Consider the following 18,290-nt stretch of genomic DNA (forward strand, 5'->3'; position numbering starts at 1 on the left):
ACCAAACCAAAACAAAAAGAACAAGCTAAGAATGGGTTTCCTTGAGTTTCACATAAAACATTTTCTCAGTCTGAAAAGTTTGGGTCTCAACAGCATTAATGACATTCTACACTTTCTCTATTTGAACTAAACTTTGCAGTTTGTCTCCTGCTTTCTGATTTCCTTATACAGACATAATAAAAAAAAAATAAAACCATACAAGTGTAAAAAAATGTTTTATTCTTTTGTATGAGTTTAAACCAATTATGGAATATTACAGAATCAAAGTAATTTATGTTAGGAAAGGGTGTAACACCCTGAGAAATCTGCAGTATTATGGGAGAAAACCTGAATGATGCAATGACAAGGTTCAGAAAGATGATGGAGTCATAGGCAAGCCCTGGTGGCACATTTTGCAATGAACAGGCTGGTGTGTGGAACAGCACGTTACACAGGTTTGCATGGATTTTGGAGAAGAGCTGAAAAAGAGGAAAATTCAAGTAACAAAAGTTCTTAGAGATCCTTACAACTTCATGAATTAAAGAAGACAGAAAATACTGGAGCTGTACTACAACATTTCAGAAGAGGAAACTGTATAATGGGACAGGGTGCATCCTTCTAGTGAGGTGAAAAATTCCAAGAATGACAAGAAAAAGAGGTAGTAACCATAAAGTAGAGGGAAGATGGAAAAAACTGAAGGAAAGATGTTTTCTGCTTGTTCTGGCAACATTTCTGAGAGCCTAGTCGAATTCTTAGGACTTCAACTTGACTTTGATTTGACTTTGGCATTCATTTGAAAGGATAACTCACACAGTTGGAAAATCTATGTCTGGTTATAAACCTTTTAGGTGAACATAGTAGATAACAAAGGTGACACTTTGCAGTAGACACTAGTATCTGCAGTAGGACAAGTCAGGGATTTTGAAAGCATATAGATCAATGTAATCAGGAGGGCTTGCAGGTGAGAAAAGCCTACAAAGCATCACATCGACAGAACACTGTGCTGCAGCAACGATCAGGAGCATGTGCAGAAAGATTTCAGGTTATTGTGGAGGGACCTCTGCTCTGAAAACATACTCTGATGTCAGCAAGGATGATCATTTCCTCCCATCAAAGGCATTACATCAAACTTAATTTTGGATTTCAAGACAATAGACAGAGATTAGTTACTCACTAGACTGGAAGATGATAGCTCCTTATTATATTAGGACCTTATAGTCAACAAAAGCAATGAGACTGTATTTCCATCCAATATACAGTAATGTAGAAATGGCATTTCAAAGTGCAGCTTCTCAAAAATAAGAACACTAGAAGCAAAATCCAAGTGTGTGGGGGGGGGGGGAAATGTCATTCTTCAGAGGATATTAATGATATAGCTAAGAAGCCACAATGACTCTCTCAAGAATGACGATAGCTTTGACTGAGAGTCCACCTTGAATCAGAACAGCGGTAGAAGAGCAATTCAAATAAAAACACTGGCACAAGCTTAATGGAGGGGGAATAGAGAATCAAATAAAATCCAAATTTATGAGTTACAGAAAAATGATAATGGATGCTAAAGACTTCGGGGAAAAGCCTGTGCTTGGCAGCACTAGAAAAATTATAAGTTTGGAGCTTTTTTACAAATATTAGAAATAAAAATACATCTTATGGATAGAAAAGGCAAATTTCAACCTTTTTAAACTGTAGCAATTTTGATAAAGAAAAGACAGCAAAGGAGCTTGATATCTTTTCTCTGTATTAGCAAAAAAATGGGACTATCTCCTTGCTTTCCAAGACAATGACTGAACATCTCATTCCCTCAGTGGCAGGAGAGGATATGGGCATCTACTTGGCACGTATGTTTATGAACCACCAAAGCCATACCTGAAGAATGACCTTTGATAGAGCTTTTAATGATAGTGAAATGTTAGAAGACAGATGGAGAGGGGATATGGTGAGCCAAATCACAATGTGGCTAACATGATGAGGCAAATTAACAGTAACGGTAAGTGGGTTTCAGTTAATGATAAATACATAATGGGTGACAGCATGAATTTATGAAGAACAGCTCTTGGGCAGATCTGATTTCATTCCTTGAGTGCTGATGAATTTGGCTGCTAAAGAAACCTATGTAAATTTATCACGTATTTCACTAATTACCACATGAGATTCTAATTAAAAAGTTAGCAGTGTAATGTGAATTAAAGCATACTTGGTTATTTAACTAACTAATTATAAAATTATCTGGCCATAGGAAATTGTCATCAAATGCAGCGTGTCTCCAGGCTTCTCTAGGCATTGATATTGGAGTCTCAAAATGTAAGATAATCATCAGGGATCTGCATATAATCACGGTTGGTAAAGTGTGTAGATGAGACAACGATTAAGAAAAACAGGAACAAAATACATAGCAACTTGGTTCACTTGATAACATGATCCTAATCCAACCAAACATATTTCAGGACAGCAACAGATGAAGGCCAGTCCTAAGGAAGATAGATTTTCCTTTGAAAACTGTAACTGAAAAAAGATCTAGAGTAGACACCTGAGCCAAGAAGCTACTATGAAATCCCATCAGTCTGGAGAAAGGACTGAGGGATGCTATCCCTGCATGTAAATACAAATATGGAAGTGATTTTTACTACCATTATAGTGAATTAAAGACTGGAATACTATTCCATTCTATGCTCATGCTTCATTAAAATATAACAACAAGTTACAGAAGCTGCAGAAAGAGCCCCCAAAATTACTCAGATGCTTGAGAGGAATACATGATAGCAAGAGATATAGAAGAACTTGGTCTACTTAGTTTATCAGAAGAACAGATTGGGGAGGGTGTGATGATTCCAGTACACAAAATATTTCTCTAAGTAGGAAAATGTGGGTGTGAAATGGAGAAAGAATAACAAGAAGGAAGAACTGAAAACTGAAGCCAAGCAAATTCAAACAAGTCCACTGTAAAACAAAATAGAGAGACGGTGTTTGACGAGTGGAAAAGAATACCAATGACTGTGGCAAAGCTTTAATTTCTGTCAGTCTTAAAAGTCCATGTTGAATACTCTTCCAAAGATGTGCTTTTGTCAAACATGAGCTTCTGGGATCAGTGCCAGGGAGAAAGTACAAACACTCAGTGCCTGTAATGGATAGGTGAGCAGACTAAATGACTTCATTGTCTAATCTGGCTTCAGACTCTGGGAACTTGTGAGCTGGAGCAATGCAAGACTTAATGATGTGCATGGCCCTGTGCTGCCCTAAGCCCTCTCCTTCTTTGCCTAATTATGCCCCAGCACCAGCTTCTTCTTCTGAAATTGTCTGAGTGGGGTCTTGACATGGGCAGAAACGCTTGGTCTTATGTCTTGGTCTTACTGTGACTGATCCTGCCCTGCATGAGGTGGGTAGGAAACATGAAAGAAAACCAGTATTCTTTAATTACATTCTCCAGATTTTTGTCCTGGAATTCTATGCACCATGGGACCCACCAGACCAAACAAAGGGAAGAGTGAGTAATACAGGCATGGAAAACAAAGAATGGGGCAGCCCTTACTCTTCTCCTTCAGCCACCAGCTGAACTGAAGCAGCAGCAAAGTGCAATGGTAACTGTCCAGATCCAATTGAGGAGCAAAGTGGGCTGGAATCCTGGGGTGGCCCTTCACTTTTCCCCTAATGTAATGCAGCACTACTGAGCTGAGAAGGATTTACTCTGCAGCCCTAAATACATGTGTGCACATCCATGATTAACAATGAGTAGAAGACAAACTGCGTACCTAAGAACCTGTCAGCAAGGCTGTTGGACTGCAGAGCCAGGGCTGTTCGGAAACCCTTGCTGTCTGACGGGATGATGGTGGACTGACAGACAAAAGCTCCCACAAAACTGGAAAAATCTTCTGATTCTGCAACCATGTCCTTCAGAGTAACATCTGTGATATTGTCAGTGCAAATAGCCATCTTCTTCCCCTGCGGAAAAAAATGGGGGAGCTGTTGGTTGTTGGTAAGACATGAAAAATTTGGGAAAGGAGAGATTGCAAACTTCCTGACTGCAAACTGAACAACTTGAGGTTTGTTGCACCTTAGGAACAACGTGAGGTTTCTAACATGAGAAAGACAAATTGCAATAATAAATTGTGCCATTGTGAAAGCTCCGATCAATGCCTTGTACAGACTCAGAAACACGATGTCACCTCAGGTACATGTCTTATCAGAAACCTCTGCTACAAGCACTCTTTGTTTATCTTGACAGCATGGTGTTTATTTGCAGAGCATAATAAAATGGCTTGCAAAGGAAAACCGTATTTCCCTTGCCTTTAAATAACACACTATGGAACACCTCTTTATTTGGATTTTAATCCAAATGAAATAGTTTCAAAGCACAAATGCATGAAATCCCTAAGCAGATATATAGCCTTCAAGGCTGCATTATTGTCACATGTCGACACCAGTGCCAAAATCTTGGAGCAAGAGCAATGAAAGACAAATCACTAGATTAAGTTCTCCTGACAAAATGCCAAGGACTCAACAGCCTCATACCATTGGTAATACTGTAGGACCATCATAGCAGTTTGGGAAAATGAAGACCAGATCCACAGGATAGTAAGCATATCTGTATTTTTTTTTGATCTAGTTGTCAGCAGCTCTAACCCAGGTAGTACTTAAACACACATTTAAGCCCATAAGCATGCAGAACACTGTAAAGAAATGTGACTACTCATTTGCCTCAACTCAGGCAAATCCTTTGGTACATGGGAAAGAGACTTCAGAACTTTACAGGGCTGAACATTAATGTAAACTACATGCACTGGCTTCTATGGGACAACACATACGACTGTACTGCTCCAAAACTTCAATTTATGTTTGTGACAACGCGCTCTGCTACAGTCCAAGCTCCAGACAGAAAACTCTCGACTCTGGGGCAGAGACTGTTTGCACTCATGGACTAAACACATTTTTCCAGCACTTTAAAAGATTGTAATCAAAGTCAGCAATGGGCATCTCAGCCACTGGAAAAGAACAGTGGTGACCAGGGGCTCCCCTGACAGCAGCATCTTCAGTCAAGTCACAAGGGAAATATGTGGAAAGAAGCTGGAAACTGAGAGATTCAGACTCTTCACTTGAGTTGCTGGTTGTACAAAAACTTCAGGGTTGTGACTTGACAGCCCAAGAACTAAGAAAAGGTAAAGATGTGACAAGGTTTTTCTTCTGTGCCTCACTTATGCCTAAAATGCTGTCATCTCTGCTCTGGAAAATCACATGGCTGCACAAAAGTCCTCTTGCACTGCCAAGCAAGATCCAGAGGGAAGTGTTTGCACAGTGTTGGTGACAGCTCAGCCATAGGGAAGTCCCTGTCCTATCTCAATGTGATCCAACAGAGCATCAGCATAGGCAGCAAACTGGTTAACCCTCAACACCAGCTGAGCTCACCTCATTCCCACACAGGCTGATGTTAAAGAAGTGGAAGAACTTGGTCCCTCGGGAGGTGAAGCTAGGTCCACTCATCAATGAGCCCACTCGGCTGAGGTTGCTGAAGTTGTAAGTCAGGCTCTGATTATCCTTGATGTATGACACCAGGCAGTCACTGAAGCAGGCAGAATGGTCCTTCAGAAAGGGAGAAGCATCATTAAAAAGCACTTATGGACCAGCAGCAAAGCATTCACCTGCAAGTAAAGCAAGCTTTCCTTGTTCAGGATGGAAGGGAACTTCATCCTATTCCTGTAATTCCTCTTTCCCTTGAGAGAATTCCCATTCCTGTTTCAGACCCTTGCAATGACATATAAGAACTTTAATGTTCCCTAAGCCTGTCCTTTCTGCTTTTCACTGCCTTAACCAAGAAAATGCAGAATTTCGAGCTTTTTCTGTTGTGCATGCTTTTAGAATCCAAATGTCCCAGCTTAAAGCCCTGTAGATAGAACAGGACATGGCCTCAGTTACACTTGCATCTTGAGAAGAAAACACAAGAAACAGATCAAGAAACAGGGACAGAATATGAACCTAGCTGAAGACAAGCAGAATACAAACAAATTGAAGCAGTTCTTCAGGTCCCTGTGCAGCTTCTTGCCAAAGGATGCTGCTCACAATAAATGTTTACCTAGGCTTAAGGGTAATTTCCTATATGAAGAACATGTTAAAGGTTTCTAAAGGCACAGAAAAATCATCCAGCTGAGGAAGTTCCTTTAGTTTAAAACAGCGGGAGTCTGGGACAGTTTTGGGTGGAAGTAATGTATGTTTGCCCTGTTCTTACACTGTCCCCAGTACAGCTTCTTAAAATGAGAGTTTTTGAGACGATGTAGTCATTTTATTTTCTTATTGTATATTTACAAGCAGAAATTAGATTAAAAACATATCTGGAAGAGTGGGATCATTGCTTATAATTATACTCCAATGCTCACAAGGCACATACTTGCAGCAAAGCACTAAAACTGGCCCTTTGAGTATTATATCCCAATAAACCCTGCCTGTCCATCACTCAGAGACACTTGGTTTCCCTACCTTAGTGCTCTTGCTGCCAGGCCCACATGGGATGCAGGCCTCCCTGCCGTAGACCTGGTGGATGGACAGGAAGGTATTGGCTGGACACTCCTTGCACTGGCTGGTCTCCTTCTCGATGTAGTGTCCGGGTGGGCAGGGTACACAGGATGAACCAGACTGCTCAGAACCCAGCGCACAGGCCCGGCAAGAAGAGGCGACTCCATCCACTGCATTGGTCACCGTGATGGAGTAGATCTTTGCCATGTCATTGATGAACTGTCTGCTCTGGAACGAGAGCCAAGGAGACCAGCCTGGTGCCATCATGCCATTGCATTTGGACACTAACCACAGCTCTGTGCACCAGTGCATCAATTCAGCGATTGACCTAAGCATACATCTGTCTTTCAACATGAACGGTGTATCCATAGCTGCCTCCCAAGGGCAGCCACTTGTCTCTTACAAGAAGCCTGTGAACTTCAATGGAGGGCAAAAGTTCTGGCAATGAATGTCAAAGGAAAGCTGTTCTGTAAAGCCCTATATATAAAGAAGCACTTACATCTTGGCCCTCGTTTATTCTCTGAAAGGCCCAGGTGAACGTGAAGGAAGCATTTTTGGAGATGATGTGAGTGTAGGATTGTTTCTCTTTACTTCTTTCCCATGATTCCACCACATTGGTATTTTTTCGATTAATATCCTATAAAATGGACATACATTTAAAAAAAACCCGTGTGGTCATACACCAATAAACACCAGTGGTATATAATACAGAGATTAATATATATATAAAAGACTTTACAATTGCATTTAACATTTAATAAATGAGAGAAAGCATATTTATTCCATTTTCCACCACTGGCAATTTTTTAATTGAGAATAGTTTTCTTTTCCAAAAGATGCTGCAGATCATGCAACGGTCAAGTTCAAAGTCCTATAGCAGGTTATAAATGTTATGAGGACAGATTCAGCACAGTGGTTCTTTCAGATCCGAAATTCTGTTTCTGTATAAAACATGTGGGTACCAGAGGGGAAAGCCAAAATTCGAAGAAAAAACTGTAGTTCCTGCTATGTTCTGATATGCACTTTGTTGGTATCTCCAGTCAAACAAAACTGAAGGCAGCAAGACAGTGTCAAAGTTTACACAAGAGAAACCTGTTCAGTCTATGTTTGTGTTTCTTAATTCTTCCATCAGTAGTAAATGTTCCAGTGAAAGATGTTTTTCCTTTGAAAGAGATTCCTTTACATTAGCACTAAAGGCTACCTCATTTCCTCAATTCTCTTTAAGTTAATAACAGATTCCTCTAAAGTACCACTCTATACAAAAAAGGACCAGCTTCCTTCTGCAATGGAAGGGGAGGGAGAGCCAGTTACCTTTCTTAGCTGTTGGATTTTCAATTAGCAGATGAGGAAAGTAAAAACAAAGTCACTTTGCCTGTCTGATTCCCAAAGTCACTGAAAGGATGAAGTTTAAATATCCAAATTATCTGTTTTGCATCCCTTTGCCCCATATCTTGACTTGCAACTCTATTACCGGGAGCTAATTAAACTGCACAAGAGACATTGAGAATTCTTTCAGTTGGTTTAAAAGGGGAAAATTTGGCTCTTTGGTGTCCAATGATTTCTTTTAAGATAAACAGATAACCAGGAATGGTTCACAACTCACATGGTGAAGGAATTTTGCTGGATCACTCATTAAATCTTTCCTGAAAGGGCACTACAGATGTTAAACAAATGTCATGCTTTATCTTAATCGTAAGAAACCAAGTGCAACTAATCACGCCTATGTAGAGGTATTAAAGTGACATGGAATACCAGGCTCAGACCTCAGTCACAGAGAGAGCTCTCACTTACCGCCATAAAGTACAGCACACAATCTGCTGAGCAGATGGTCTCAAAAATGAAAGTAATCCGTCCTAGTTCTGACCCCGTTGCTCCTGTCACTGATGTTGGAGGTCTGTTTAACAGAGAAGGAACAAAGCATTTACAAGGTACTCTCCAGACAGGCTGCAGTCAATCCTTCAAATTGCTTTTCGTACAGTGAGGAAACCATCAAAGTCTTGTCGCATAAAACCTGCTCTTGCAGAACTGCGGAGGGCAGGTTTGCACAATGGCTCTGCACTGGGTTATTTTTAAGTGTCTGAATTACTTATGGTACAGCTCCCTCCACATAACCAAACCCAGACTTGACCATACTGGGAGGGGGTCTTACTGCTTAAGTGCATTATGTGGTTTAAGGGATTTACATCATTTAATTAATAGAAGCATGGAATCAAAGAATGGCTTTGGTTGGAAGAGACCTTAAAGCTCCTCCAGCTCCAACCCCTGCCACAGGCAGGGACACCTTCCACTAGAGCAGGTTGCTCCAAGCCCCTGTGTCCAACCTGGCCTTGAACACTGCCAGGGATGGGGCAGCCACAGCTTCTCTGGGCACCCTGTGCCAGCGCCTCAGCACCCTCACAGGGAAGAGCTTCTGCCTAAGAGCTCATCTCAATCTCCCCTCTGTCAGGTTAAAGCCATTCTCTCTGATCCACTCTCCATTGGTGGGAGACACTTTCAGGAGTTTCATGCAAACCAGAAGTATCCAGGGTGCTCCCCTGAAAGCACTAAACAGTAAACAGTGAACTGGGACATGCTGAGCTTTTCCATGGATATGTTTCTTGCTACTCCTTAACTGCAGTTTGTTCATTCTGTAACAGAAAGAGCAGTGTTTACTCATTGGGTGGAAGAAGTCACAACCCCCCTCAGCTGAGATTTGGCAGAGGGAGGGTGAGGTTCATTTTGTCATCCCTTACCTGTCTTAGCATTTGGCACCTGGTCTGAGCTAGGAGTCTAAGCTCACTCTTGACAAAGACACAGAAACACCTCAGGCAGCTGGTTCATCCTGTCTGAGGGTGCAGGAGAGGTGGGATGTCCTGTTTTCCTGCATCTTTCCAGTGGCTCCAAGGGGAGCACAAACTGTGAAGGCTTTCGAGAGCCACAAGTGCAGGGCAGCTTGGGTTTATGTAGAATACCTTCAGGGAAGGCACCAGTGTATACCTCATGCCAAGTTTAGGTCATTACTTTGGGATAATGTAGAAACAGAGGGATAGGAATATCTTTTCTTAATTTCCAGATAGCCAACCGGCTGGCATCTCAGACTGAAGCAAACACTGCTAAAACCAAGGGACACAGGAATAAAATCCAAGTTTCCTCTTGCCTCTCATTCATGACATCATTGCACTCCAGAACAGAAAACTCAGTACATTCCAGGGGTAATGTGAAACAGGTGTAAGAGACAGAGATAAATGAGAAATAGATGAAACCCAAAAATCCTGTTCCTTACTTAAATCCTGGGATGTGCAGGTTCAAGATAAGATAGTCATTGTCAGAGCCTCCTGCCCCACTCTGGATGTGATCACCAGCCACCTCCCAACCTTCACAGGACATAAGAAAAAATCAAGAAATGGAAGGTTTCTGGGTCATACAGCAAAAAGTTTTCTCTGTTACCGTACTTCTTAAAGCAATTCAGTATTTTTGTACATTTTAAAGATGTCTGGTATAAACTATAATGCAGTATAAAAATGCTTTTGAATGAAAAGCTTTAGCAATTGCATGAACTGCTGATTTTATAGGAAAATATCACCTTGAAATCAGGAAAACAATTGAAATTCCCTGACCTGTGCTGTGCAGCTCAAAGGGGATGATCCATCTGATCTCTTCCAGCCTTAAAACAGATGAATCAATGAATCTATGTGTTAAACATTAAGCATATACTGCAGTGCTCCTCTACTCAACACGCATAATGGAAAGCTTGAGCTGCAACAGACTGAGAAGGCGGATCAGCCTAAGGAATATCCTTCAGAGAAGTCCTGAATGGGATTCTTCTCACCAGTGAGCAGTGACTGCTCTCTGCTGCTATCTTAGCACATGTGCAGAGGGAAAGGTTTGAGAGCTGAACAAACAAAACCACAGACTTTAATCAAAGTTTTATGACTTCAATGGGTGCAGTTATCAAAAAGCATAAAGGAGATAAACTAGAGAGAAGTCAAATAGCTGTGGGGCTTTTTCAATGGGGATATTCAGATGTATCAAAATCTGTAGTAGGCTAGGTCCTTAGCTGAGGGGACTTCACATAGGCTGCAGCTTCTGCCCTCTTCTGGTATACAGGAGATTTTTTGTTTCTTTGTGACAATGGGACATTGCTTCCTATGGGAAGTTTTAAGCTTGGTGCAATTGGAGAAATGGGGGACAACTGTGTTTTGTGACTTGCACAGCAAAAAGCATACTCATTTTGATGGGTGCTCCACTGCAACACAATCAGCACAGCAGAAAGGCACATATCAACACAGGAAGTTTGGCTCACCATTCATCCCATCACACTTTGAGTTGCCAACATTAAAGCAAGATGTCTTCATGTTGCCTGGCAGGATGTTCCACCACTTGTACTCAAACCCAAGAGCTGGTTCGGTCCCAGCAGGGCAGGCTTTGCACTCTACAGGACAAAGGGTAAGAAAAAGTCACACAGTCAAAGCATCAAAAACATCTCAAAAGATGTTTAAAGAACACAGATATCAATTCTTTACTCTCTGGTGCAAGTAGTAAGCAAAGAAAATAATAAATTCCTTTATAATTAAACAGTCAAAGACTTACTAGCACCAGAGGAATGGAAACAAGACCAGCATTTTATAAACTGTGCATCATATCTTTGTGGTAAGTAATCTGCAGCAGATCCCCTAAGCACAACTTCCCTTTTAACGGCTTCAGCTGCAGGTTTGATCATACTGATAAACAAGAGTTCACACAAAATGCTGTAGGTGGCCACTGGGCAAATACATCTCAGGGTCAACAAGCCAGAGTTTAGGCTAGACAATGCTGGTAGGGTGCTCATGTGACAGTGCTTAAAATGAGATTTTACAGAGAAGAACTTGGCATGGACAGGAGAATGGGTGAGGAAGAATTACTGACTGTAAAAGTTCTGATTCCCTTCTCAGAATCCCTTAAAATAACCCTCAGGCTGTTTGTATCTGCCAAGAAATGCATTCAAAGCACAGCAGGTCATCTTAGAGTAGCAATCCCTGATAAGAATGGACTTCAGAGAGAACACAGATATCCAGCTCTCTCTCTCCAACGTTATTTAATGAGTATTTTACTCAAAATGACCTCTGGCTTATGATGCCGTGCCATTAAGCTAAGTCACACGCAAGCAAGCAACTGATTTTGGAGATACAAGCGAGTTTTTTGGGGGCTCCTACCCTGTGTCCCATCTGAAAATGTGCCTGGTGGGCAAGGAGTGCAGGAAGAGGAGGCGTTGTTGTAAAAGCCAGGATTGCAGGGTGGACAATCCTTCCTCTCTCCAGAAGGAGGTAGGGTCAGTGCGTCAGGGAGATCCTCTCTGCAGATCTTGGGCTCAATCCATTTGTACATGATCTGAGTCTGGAAGGAGAAGACACTGAGCTCAGACAGTGTGTTATGAAGCTTGAGGACCAGATGCATCAATCAAGGTCCCCACTGTAAATGAAATTAGGGTATTCCCAGTGTTTCAGGCCAAAACCAGACTTTGAACATCCAGGGTACACCCAAGATATCAGACCTTAAAAGCAAAGCAAAAATGTGAAGCTTTAAGCAATTACTACTCTTCATTCCTATTTATCATTTGGATTTTCCCATAAAAATATTTCTGAGGAATGTCAAATAAATAATTGTAACATCTGCAGAAGAAATCTCTGTATTTTATCCATAGGAACCCAAAACATAACTTCTGCATTCTAAAATCCCTTTATTGGGAATGCACCTTTTAGCAGAGAACACCACAAGTTTTGCATTTTTTATTCCATACTGGAGTGTTCTTTGACAAGTTCTCAATTTTTCTCCAGCCATCTTCACTACTTAGGAAAGGCCAAAACCACACAGGAGCTCTCCCAACCCCACTCCAGTCCCTCCACAACACATAAGGAGCAGTTTATGAACACTTACATGAGTCAGTCCTCAGCGTTACTATGCACAACACTGTCACCTCTCTGTCATTACCTTTGTCTGAGGAGACAAGTTTTCTGTCTGTACAGTTGAGTTTGAAATTTCATCTGATTTTGGGTTTTTTTCTGAAAGCTTTTAATTGCTCAAGATAAACATAAGACAAGTTCCAGAGCCAAGAAACCCAACTGGACAGACTTCAACCGGGTAGAACTCCTGCTGTGGAAACTTCTACCCTCTGGTCTCAGCAGTGCAGTCAGGGATCCTTGAGGTCAGAGGCAAAGGTACAGAGCTTGGAGAGGAGATTTGACCTTATGAATCTGATACAGGGCCCTGAGCACATGCCCCTGCCATGCTGGACATGAAGTGCATGCTCTCAAGGTTAGCCCTCTGATAACACAGAGCTCCTCAGGAGGTGTTGATCATCTTTGAAACTGCTTGAAGAAAAACTGAAAGGAGCCTCAGTGAAGGCTCTGCCCCCAGCTCCCTGGAGCTGCAACCAAGCAGAGGCTCTCACCCTTTGTCCCTTGCACTGTGTTGCAACCATGCCTGTGCTAGGTCATGTACCTTGGTTGACCCACATCCTAACTGACACATGGGCTTGGTGTCCCAGCTTGATGTTGATCAAGCTTCGTTACTATGGACTTGTCTGAGGGCAGCCTTGGCTGAATATGGGTCTGCTTTGATCAGGTATGGTAAGACTGCTCCTGTTGTCAGAGTGGCATCTGCCCTTTATGGATCCTTGCTGTTCCTGGACACATAGAGGATTTTCTGGAGTATTGCTTCAGCTGCATAAAGGTGTACATCACTTCAAGTATAAAGGCCCAAGAACTGACAAAGTACCTGTGTGGTTGCCCAGAGCCCAGACGCACTATATATGTTAAAGCAGTCCTACTGCATCTGAGCAGATAGGAAGGGATCAGAGAGTGCCCACAGCCACACAAGTGAAGGTTTCTAAGACTGGGATTTTCAATGCTGTAGGTCAAATAAAGCCAATAGAAGTCAAGAGCCTGAATCTCCTGAGGCCCCTCCTATACTTGGAGTGGGGCAGCAGGAAGGACACAGCAATCTTATGTCCAGTGAAAAACTTGGCTAATTTTTAGTGAGCCATGGATCAATAGGCCTTTAGATTGGTGCTTTGTGGCCACTATGCACCTGAAGATGAGCTGCAGAGTCAGGGCCTCTCATTGAGCTGCATCATGTGGAGAGATGGCTGGGGAGTACAGCAAACCTGGACCACTTTCCAGAGATGCAGAGCACTAAATGGTGAAAGCAGTCCTGAAAACCCAACCAGTACCTGTGTGTTTATAGCGTATGTTGTTGTGACTGGAAGACAAAGGGTGTCTGCAGAAAGACCCACTTTGTTCTGATGATGCCCATCCCTAAGGGAAAGGTGACGGAGGAGGAAAGAAGAGGGTCAACAGTAGGAGCCTATTCAGTGCCAGGGAGCCTTGAATCGCACAGAGCAGTGACAGGGAAATCCACAGGAGGCTGCAATTAAAGCATTACCTGGGGGTGTAGCATTGAACATTGCTGCTAATTACAGGCAATTAACAGAGCAAGAATCAGGGAGTCAAGACCAGGATGTACAGCCTGCCAGCTCTGGGGCTAAACTCACTTATGCTTCGTTATTAAAACCATGAACTGCCTGGTCAGGAGACTCCAACATACTCCATCTTGCCAGCAAATATTAAGCAAGCAACCTACATGAGTTATGGTTTCTGACTACTTCCCACCCCATCCAGATCTAAGAGAGATGGGAAAGGGAAGAAAAGAGGCCCAAGTATATATCCACACCTCTGTGGGCTCCATATCCCAATAAGTAGGAGTTCCATCTTCAAATCCCACCAAAAATTCCCACTTGACTGCTGGGACAAAGGGCAGGAAAGCTCCAAAGCCAGGCTGCTCCACCAGCAGGTTCCTCTATGAGAGATCCAGTGGATCCAAGTTCTCTGGATGAAAGAATCTACTGAAAGTCCAGATGTTTCAAGGCATCCCATGAGGCAAGCACATTACTAGCAGCTCAGCTCTGCTGCTGCACACAAATACTCCCAGGCTATTTATATACCATTATTTCTTTGATGCTAAAACTAAGGGACACGATACTCATCGTAACTCTGCAGCCAAACGCTTTTCCACCTGAAACAGGTAATAATCATGTCCAATGCTCCTGTGCTATAGTAGCACCTGAATCATGCCTGGGCATTGATGGCACAGGGCAAGCTGTCACAAGCCTGTGACATATATGCCAGGAAATGCTCCTAACCACTAAACTGTAGGGTTTATTCTGGGACAGTGCTTTACCCTGTGCTGTAAACCAGGCTTTTTGTGAATGTGGAGGCAGCTCCAGTCACCCACTTAGATTAATCACAAATGCAAGGAGCTTAGCATTTCACAACAGAGGATCCCTTAAGCAGACCCATGACAGGCAGATTCTTACAGACGAATAAATAACGCAGAGGAGGCAGCTAAAGGACAAGCCCAAAGCCTCAGAGAGATTCAATGCTGGAAGCAAAATTGAGAAAGCAGTCGTGAAAGAGTTTCCTAGAAACCCTGCCTTGCTTTCAAATCAAGAGATCACAGCTCAATGAGATTAAAAATAGGATCATGCCTTCTACTTACTTTTCCTTCCTTATCACACGGAGTATGGATCTGGAAAAAGTCTTTGTTTGTGCATGGGGGACGTTCTATACACGCACTGGAACCCTCATCTAAAAGGAAAGGATGAGAAAAGGGATATTACTTAACGGAGTCCACAAGAACCTTCACCTGAACTGAAGTGGGAAAGCAGGGAACATACCAGCCATGCTTGTGCTGTCACACTGAAATTCATTGTTTTGGTACAATCAGGGACTCATCCAAACCCTCACTTCACCCCTTCACCTTATACTAGTAATTTGTGTTGTTTGCCAAGCATGGGAGTATGTTCTCACTTGATAATGAACAAAACCGCTTTAACCCATTAGAAACTTCCTTACAAGACTGGCCCAATTTTTCCTTGCCCCAGCTATTTTTGCGGCATTTCCACTCCCATGTTGAGCACAGGCACAGGTCCCCAAGCATCTGCCATAATCTGAATCAGCAGCTGATTCTTCAAAGACTGTCTCATGAAACAACTACAAGGAAGAAAACTAAAGACATTTTGACCATGAAGAATATATTATGTCCATGTTATTTGGTGATCACCAGCTAACCACAGCTGGGAATGCAGAAGACTTTGGGGACTAGAATTTTCAACTAGATTGCCACATCTCCCAACCACTCAGGAGGCAGGGACAAGCCAGGAAAGGATCTGGAAAGGAGATCCCTCCAAACATGACAAGTATGAAGGCAGCGATGACGCCAATTCAGGTCATTGCCAACCGATAACACAGATTACCACAAGAGGGCACAGCACGACTATTATTATCCTGCAGAACACCTGTTCCATTCAAGGTCATAAAGTTCTCCTTCCCTTCAGGTTAGTAGAGATTAGCTTAGCCAAGAGAGGCTGTGGCCCATTATATATATTTGTTTCCTCTACTTATGCCCTTTGCCAACTGGATACTAAACCTGGTTGTTAGATAAAAGCATTCTCACGCTGCACATGGAAACAGCACTTAGAATCATAGGATAGTCAAGCTGGAAAGGACCTTAAGATGCTCTCCTGGTTTTGCTTAACCCATCTGATTTATGTACCTGCATAATAAATTTCTTCTTTACACTTGGTGCATTCTTTAGCTCCTTTCTCAGAATAACTGTTTCTCGGACACACCTGGCAGCCAGATGAACCTGGTTTGTCACTGAAGGTACCAGGCTTGCACGCGAAGCATTCAGATGTATATGCTACTCCTGTAAGATAAATTACAGGTAAAGCACTGAAATAGGAGTATGCTCTGTAACTACAGCCCACTGGTTTATGGAGAAAAGAAAGCCAGCTGCATAACCCACCTTCAAAATCACAGACTTTCACGACTGCTTTTAGACACTTTGGCTTTGCTGACTCATAATGTAGGTCTTTGCTCTTTACTCCTCAATGCAAGCCTGACCCATGACATTCCCAACTTTGATTACACACAGGACCAAAAGAGCTTAATTAAATTCTTTAAATAGTAATTTAACTGTCACTGTTATGACATATTTTTATATATCCATATATCACTGTTGAGGGGCTTACCAATAAGCATGCTTTTTCTATACTAAAGAAAACTGGTGTATTCATTTTCCTCTCTCTATTTGCTAAGCCAGTCTTCTCCAGTAGAAGGCACCGTTTACCAGCTAAACTGTCTTCTAGCCTTATACCTGACACTGAAGTTTTGCTGTTTTGTTTTCTTTCTACACTTTAGAGGAGGAGACGGACAAGGGGGTTAAAAAAACCCACTCTGGTACTGTAGGCACTCCAGTAGAAATAGTATTTAGCAAACACTGGGATGAAAGAACAAGATAAGACCTTAAAGGCAAATATCACTTACCTTCAATTGTGATGTTTTTCACCAGAACTGGTTTTACTGCTTTGGACCCCATGAGAATCCCTGTTGTTCTCCAGTATAATATATTGCTACCCGATTTCAGAGTTACCTGCAACAACACCCACAGCAGTTAGCAGACATCCCCTCACCAAGAAGCTGTGTTATTTCTTCCATTACTCAGATTTCTTGCATCCTAGCAGCAATCCTGGCTTTTCCTAAGCTTCTTAGTGAGTCAAGAAGTAATGGGAAGGCAGCTAGGCAGATGCTGCAGAGACATTGAGGAGTGTGAAAGGGTGCTTTATAAAGGAGATTCTTAACACCCCACTTTTCTGGAAAAACACCAAGAGCTGTTTCTGACCTTCTTGTGGCCATAACTGGGAAAAAGCTGTTCCTGCTTTTATCCAGCTACCCTTGGCACTCCAGAGATTTAATCTTTAGCTTTATGTTCAGATATAGCCAATCAGTTTGTTTTTAAAGCCTTGAGACACAGTTCTGTACAGAAACCCAACATGACCCAAAGTTCAAAATTCCAGTTTATAAGCTTTATAAATAAAGGTCTGCCTGCATCTAACACCACAGCATCATGATCAGTCAGCCAGGCACAAACCACAAATGCCCCCAGCAGCAATCCCATCCCTCCTGCTCACTTCTGACCCTGAACAGCATATAAGATGTAGAGAACAACCCAGTTTCCAACTGCCTTGACCTACTTGTCTTGATAGCATGATTCAGCAAGCGGCTGCATGAGTCCTGTGCTGGCACAGGAAGGCTGGTGGGTCAGTGGCACCATGGCTGGGATAAGGGTCAGGAAGAAGGTAGGACCACTTCTTCCAGCAGCACTGCTGCTGCCTGACTTTTGTAACCTCAGCATCACTCTATTCACTGTAAGAAGCAGCTTTACCGAGATCCTGCCTGGCCTGCAAAGCTGTGACGTATCTACTAGCCCAGTACAAGATGCCTACTGCTAACACAGTGATACTGGCCTGAAGGTGCTGTGTTTTCACACAAGAGGGATAAAATGTTCTAGCATAAGGGTTCAGGATAATGAGATTTACATCAGGCCTGGCAGGACCACAGGTTTTGTTCACCCATAATACAGTCCAAAAAATCAGCAAAGTGAAAATATGGCATGTTGTAGCTTCCACTCCCCAAACAGCTACTATCCATGGGGGCTGGGTTACCACAGGTTAACAGCAGAACCGGACCATATTGAACCAAACATCTCATTGTGTGGTGCAGAGATAACCAATATCAGCTCTGGTGAGCAGGACCAACAAGCTGAAAGCAGGGGCTGAAGTAGCTGAAAAACTGGGCTCAGAGAAGTTGCATGACATGATTTGCAGTGCAGAAAAAAGCCTTGAGGAGAGACAGAACATGCGTCTCACCTAGGTCATGTGTCTACATTTCATCCAGGCATCCAAGCAACCCTCATAGCCAGTAGCACATCCGATGATGATACCAGATGTGCACCATCTC

General features: G+C 42.6%; 1 protein-coding gene across 1 annotated transcript in view; it reads right to left on the reverse strand.

Moving 5' to 3' along the window:
- Positions 1-18,290, reverse strand: part of ELAPOR2 (endosome-lysosome associated apoptosis and autophagy regulator family member 2) — a 49,167-nt gene that overhangs the window by 11,813 nt on the left and 19,064 nt on the right. Inside the window, exons 5-15 of the mRNA XM_005143348.3 lie at positions 16,818-16,923; positions 16,045-16,197; positions 14,989-15,077; positions 11,649-11,829; positions 10,760-10,888; positions 9,740-9,830; positions 8,269-8,371; positions 6,977-7,114; positions 6,442-6,705; positions 5,377-5,550; positions 3,726-3,915 (exon numbers count right to left, since the gene is read on the reverse strand). Coding sequence (XP_005143405.1) covers positions 3,726-3,915; positions 5,377-5,550; positions 6,442-6,705; positions 6,977-7,114; positions 8,269-8,371; positions 9,740-9,830; positions 10,760-10,888; positions 11,649-11,829; positions 14,989-15,077; positions 16,045-16,197; positions 16,818-16,923 — 1,618 coding nt within the window. The remainder of the gene's footprint in view (positions 1-3,725; positions 3,916-5,376; positions 5,551-6,441; positions 6,706-6,976; positions 7,115-8,268; positions 8,372-9,739; positions 9,831-10,759; positions 10,889-11,648; positions 11,830-14,988; positions 15,078-16,044; positions 16,198-16,817; positions 16,924-18,290) is intronic.

This window comes from Melopsittacus undulatus, chromosome 5 (genome assembly GCF_012275295.1).
Source record: "Melopsittacus undulatus isolate bMelUnd1 chromosome 5, bMelUnd1.mat.Z, whole genome shotgun sequence".
NCBI lineage: Eukaryota > Metazoa > Chordata > Aves > Psittaciformes > Psittaculidae > Melopsittacus > Melopsittacus undulatus.